This window comes from Nematolebias whitei, chromosome 6, assembly GCF_014905685.2.
Source record: "Nematolebias whitei isolate Nwh7 chromosome 6, NemWhi1, whole genome shotgun sequence".
In the NCBI taxonomy this organism is placed as follows: domain Eukaryota; kingdom Metazoa; phylum Chordata; class Actinopteri; order Cyprinodontiformes; family Rivulidae; genus Nematolebias; species Nematolebias whitei.
The window spans coordinates 34,892,769-34,898,768 of NC_056503.1; the positions used below are offsets into that span (position 1 = coordinate 34,892,769).

Consider the following 6,000-nt stretch of genomic DNA (forward strand, 5'->3'; position numbering starts at 1 on the left):
ATGATATTATCTGAATCCCACAAGGCCCATTTGACTCCACACCAAATCTAATAATAACAGCAAACACCTCCATCACATTCTCTTAATGTCTTTGTTGGGGAGACTGGGGACTGCATCGCGTACAGAACCAGCAGGATAAATCATCCGGATGGACTCTAAGTGCTTGAACAGAAAACAAACAGATTTTGAGGTATTTTAAGCAATGCAAGCTGTTAAAAAGTGGCAATAGCACCGTCTGTCGCTGCTTAAATTAAAGGACGCCAAGCAAAAGCTCTGCTTTCTGATCCGAGCCCTAAAAGTGACTTTTGAATGTCATTTAGCATGATCATGAAATGTAAAAACAATAAATGCATACCAAACAAATTTAAGGAAATGAAGAGAGTGTTTTTGTTTTGTTTTTTTTGGGGGGGGGGGACTTGTTTAGATTAATCAATTACATCAACAAATGTAAAGAAAACAAGAGTGTTGCATATGACACATTATACATCCATCAACAAACTATTATAGAGCAAGCTATAGAAATGGTCCGGACAAGCATGGACTTTGTATATTTGACCTTGAATTGTGACCTTGAGCTGGAGTGATGAAAAGTGTACGTGACACTCATTCTGGTGAAGATGTATATGTGCATCAAATTTCAATAATTTTTTTGAACTGATCAGAAGTTATGAGCGCGACAAGAGCAAGTTTACAGACGTACAAGACTAAAGTGGTTCCCAACCCTGGACCTTGAGGAACACCATCATGCATGTTTTAGTTGTTACCTGCTTTGACACACCTAATTTGAATGGATGGGTTATTAACAGGCTTCTGCAGAACCTGAGGAAGTAATTAAATCATTATTTCAGGTGTGTTGGACCAGGGGAACACTTAAAACATGCAGGAGGGTGTTCCTCAGGGACCAGTGTTGGGAACCACTGAATTAATAGGGCTGCCTTTCGACAGGGATATAAAAATTAACAGTTTGGTCTGAAGATAAAGTCTATTGTTGTCAAAAAAAATGTAAAAATAAAAACCCAGATTTTATGAAAAAGACATTTCTTTAGTTTTTATGATTGAGTTGTGGGTCTTGAATCACATTACCCATTCAAATTTAGATTCTAGTAGTCACACGGGCTTTTAGATGCAGAACTGACTCAAATCACAATTGAGTCCAGATTAAAACAAACAAACTTTTAATTATTTGAACATTATCAGAAATAAAATGCTTTAAATAACTGTTGTTCAGTGTCATTTTGGGTGCCTTAAATATGAAGTCTGGTCATTTTGGAGGTGAAGCTCAAAGTTATCAGTAATAAGTTTCTTATCAGAGCACGGAGTGTGGAAAAAGAGGCACAAAAGCTGCTGAATGTATCTGCACGTCTAGTCAGTCCAAAGTTTACTCAACTCCCAGCGGACTGGTACACTCAGAAGGTCAGGACACCAACAGTTCAGACGGTCTATGCTCAGCACACCTACACTTGGATAGAAACAGACATTGTTCGATTGAAAACAGCAACAAACTGAACAAAGTAATGCAAAAATAGAGGTCTAATTTTAGCTGATGCAGTGCTCTTTTACATCAGCTTCTGAGAAAGAGTTGTTTTATAAGCCTGAAAATGTTGTAAAATTAGCTAACTGTTAGCCTAGCACGCAGGAAATCTCTTTTTTTATATTTATAGTCTTTAATATAAGACTGATGTCACGGCTAATAAAGTAGCATTTAACATTTTTATCAGAACACAATTTCAAAAGTGATCAGCTGTATTACATTGGAAATGGGAATGTGTGACACACATTGAGGGCCCTTAATAAGGAACACCAAAATGCTCAAAATTAAATAAATAAATAAAGCATTATGAAATAAGTATCTAAGCTCATTATTATGAAAAATTAGGTTTTTTTTATTTTTATTTCATAATGGTGTTTTTCATAACGGCTTATTTATTTCATAACACCAGTTTTCAGCAGAATGGCTTTAGCTGTCAATCATCGTCAGTGGGTTGGCCCTTCACGCCCACTGGCTGATCCTTCACGCCCACTGGCTGATCCTTCACGCCCACTGGCTGATCCTTACGCCCACTGGCTGATCCTTCACGCCCACTTGCTGATCCTTCACGCCCACTGGCTGATCCTTCACGCCCATTCGTTTTCCTGCTGCTAGCTGGTACAGCTAGCATAGCAGCTAGCAGCGACATGCTAGGTCAAAAGTCATGAAGGATGGCAGAGTTGCATGAACTTCTTTCAGCTCAGGTAACTTTAGCAGATCAAATAGAGAGGATTATGTTCTCAGAAGATACAGGTGTCGTGACAAAAAGTGATGGACTGCCAAAAATTGATCGGCGCCGCAGGAACGCTCACGGGAACGCGCACGGGAGGACTCGCTGATTTAATTCTTTGAATTTAACAAGATTAACACCTAAAAATGATTCTTCATTTGCTCTAAATTATAGCAAAGGTGTGTTTCTGATGGGAAGGATTAGCCAGTGGGCGTGAAGGTCCAACCCACTGACGTTGATTGACAGCTGATGTCATTCTGCTGAAAAGTGGCATTATGAAATAAATAAGCCATGGAAAACAATTTTGAAATAAAATAAAATAAATTAATATTTTTTTCTTATTTCATGATGTATTAATTTTTATTAATAATTAATTAATTAATTAATTAATAATTATTATTAATTAATTTTGAGCATTTTGGTGTTCCATACCTTAAACTGGATGTAATTATATGTACCCAGGCTCCGTCTATAAGCTTTAAAAGCTGTTTGGAGATCTGATTCACGCACTGTTATCTTGAAGTTATGTATTATATATATCTTTCTGTGTGTGTGTGAATAAACTGAAGCTGAATAATTTCAAAGCCATCATTGATATTTTTAGGAGTACCTGTTTCTCCACAGCTAACAGCTTATACCTGCACAAATGTCACTTGAATAAATCACCTGTCACACCTGTATCCATTAGCAGAGAAATACACACTCGGCAAGCAGAATTACATCTTTTAGTAGTTTGTTTTTTGTTTGGTTGGTTTTTATTCAACACCTCCACCACCACCCTTTTTTATACACATGTCTTCATTTTTTTAATGCACTTGCTAGGATGACGTTTGGGGTAAGCAGGTTTTTCTTTTTCTGTCCAGAGGCAAGCTTAGCGTGTTCTATTATTATCAGCTTGGGACAGATGACCGGTGGCAAAGCCTCAAGTCAAAACAAAAAAACATTTCAGACTTGAAGATGCTCGGAATATACTCAGAAATATGCACAGGATAAATAAAAAAAAACAATGGAAGTACAGAATACTTATAACTTACTATTGGTTTTTCCCATCCAGCTGCATTTTAGCTACTATCTGACTCCTGCAGCTGTGGTAAAACTATGTTGATCTTTGAACAGTTAAAAGTAGTTTTATTGCTCAACTTCTTCTGAATGACCGTTTGGAAACTTGCTTCGCTGAAATTTTTCTGAACTCAATTTAGCTGTTATAATCCAGATTAAATTGGAAACTAAAGCATCACTTTGCATGTTAAAAAAAAAAATCTGTCTCAGCCACTACCAAGCTAAACTTTAGCTTAAAATCTTCTAAGTTTCCAGAGTTATAGCTAGCTTTGTGTTTGCTAAGGTTAATTAAAACAGACACATTTCTGGTAAATAAAAAACAAATACAGATTCAACAGAACGCAGTGATCTGCTGTTTGTGACATTACTCACTGTGACAACTATTTTATAATTTGATCCTTTTCCTCCTTATGCGTTTTTCTTTTATGTAAAAGCACTTTTCTGGCACATTTGCTTGACCAAATTCAATCATGCAACGAAAGTTGTGTAACAGCAATGTGACAGCAGAAGTGAAATATGTTTTGCTCAAAAATAAAATGATCAGCATTAATGTTTTTAGCTTCTTTTTATTCTGACTTGCCCTCGACAAAGACTGTCGCTCTTCTTCCCTCTCTCCACCCCTGCTTTGCTATTTGTCTTGTGAACCCTTTTCAGAGCCCCATTTTGCGTACCTTCCCAATTGTAAACTATGGATTTGTTCAGCCGGTCTCTCAACGCAATTGATTAAAGAAGACAGGGTGAAGGAGAGCCCTCTAGGAAACATAACTGGATTTATGATAACTGGATTCTGCTTTTTGGAGTCCGTGGAAATCTGGATTATCAAAAAATTCTGGAAATGGCAAAACTCAGACTCTGTGTGAACTGTCTGTGGACCTGTATCAGAGCTGAGCAGGCAGGACTGTGGAATGTCTGGCAGTGTTCACGGACGGTTGGAAGGAGAAGTTATAAGCCCGACTTCGGCGTAAGTAATCACAATTTGCCTGTTTGGAGTCTCCATGAGATGTACTAGTGAGACTGTCAAGGCAGACGCGGAAATTAACGAGCTCGGCCTGACCCAAAATAATGTTGAAATCTGCAACTGGCCTTCGAAGGCTAATTAGCTCAATTCTCCTTGGATGTTATGGAAACAAAACGCTCTGCACACGCACCACCACCCCCACCCGAGTGAACTCCTGTGACCCTTATCAGAGTGGATGGCTGAGAGACAATGTAACATCTTTATCAGGACTATGGAAACTATCTACAAGTGTTCATGGACAATCTCACCATCTTTCTGTCTCCTCATGATTTTCTTTCCCTTTTCTTGTCTAAGCGATAAGGGCAGCACTTCATAGACAACTGAAGCCCCAGTACACTTCCGTCTATCCTTCTAGACGGCTGTACGGAATGAAATTTCCCTGAACTTAACTGTAGAACAACAAAAAAGTTGTTTCTGATTTTTCTATTTGGCGCCATCTCTTCATTTATCCCACTTTATAACATGAACAAAACTTCAAACTTATATTTTAGCACTAAATAACGTAGCAAAGTGAGGAGAATGTGTCACACTTCTTCCTCCAGAATGCACTAATTACAGCTAATTCTATAATAAATTGGAGACGTTCTGATTTCTGACCTGAAACATCTGCTTGACCTTCCTGCGCGGCAGATTAACATTTAACTTGTGAAGAAGTTGGTAAATCTCGTCGATGTTCAGCAGGCCGTCTCCATTCTTGTCGGCTTCCTCAAACGTCTGCTTCATCCACGTCAAACACACACACATTAAGGAAAGTGAGGCGGGCTTTAATAAAACTCAAACAAATCAGTTTGAATGGAGTTAATCAGGTAAAACTTGAAATTTACTTCATTTTGAGTCAATTTATTAAGATCTAAAGTTGTAATATAGAGCAGGATGAATAATCTGAAACAAAATGCTGTCAGTCCACCTGTGCCTGCTGCGGCTTGGTCAAAAGGATATTGGTCATGTGTCCGCTGCCGTTTGGCCAGAGAGTCCTCGTCGCTGATTCCTGCCATCAGGTACCGGAGGCCAGTTATCCAGGTCCTGGCCTCCTCTGCGTTTGACGTCACCAGGTCGAGGGACTCCATGTGGTTTCCGTGATACACGGTGAAACAGCAGGCCTGGTCGAAGCTGCCCTCTGCGTGCCGATGGAAGATGTCTGACTGACCGCCTTCTGTCACCTTGTAGAGCGAATCGATGGTGACTAACACAGTGAGGAAACATCGAAACGATCAATAATCACCAAAACAATATCCTGAAAACAACTTTTTTTATTTCTGTCTTTGTGGACTGAATATCAAACCTAAATTACGGAACATCCAAGAGCCCCATGGCTGCACCGGTGATCCATAACTTGGAGAAACTCTGGAGACATTCACTATTTTATTCCAGAAAAAAGATGCTTTTTTTGCTGCAACTTAAACAGCAAATTTGTTCAAAAGCTACAAGTGAATTTTTTTTTTCTTTTGGCAACCTGATGCAAATGTTTTAAATTGTGCATCATCATCTGTGGATCTCCAACAAATGTTAATCAGCATCTGCAGCAGACAACATATGACTATAGCTGAATATTAATGAGCTGTGATAAAAAATGTATATACAATATACAGTATATATATATGTGTGTGTGTGTGTGTGTGTGTGTGTGTGTGTGTGTGTGTGTGTGTGTGTGATGGTGTGTGTGTG

At 38.7% G+C, this 6,000-nt stretch overlaps 1 protein-coding gene across 1 annotated transcript in view; it reads right to left on the bottom strand.

Annotated features, from left to right (window-relative positions):
* The window catches only part of plch1 (phospholipase C, eta 1), an 81,972-nt gene that overhangs the window by 43,406 nt on the left and 32,566 nt on the right, over nt 1-6,000 (bottom strand). The window contains exons 3-4 of the mRNA XM_037677565.1: nt 5,275-5,518; nt 4,933-5,062 (exon numbers count right to left, since the gene is read on the bottom strand). Coding sequence (XP_037533493.1) covers nt 4,933-5,062; nt 5,275-5,518 — 374 coding nt within the window. The remainder of the gene's footprint in view (nt 1-4,932; nt 5,063-5,274; nt 5,519-6,000) is intronic.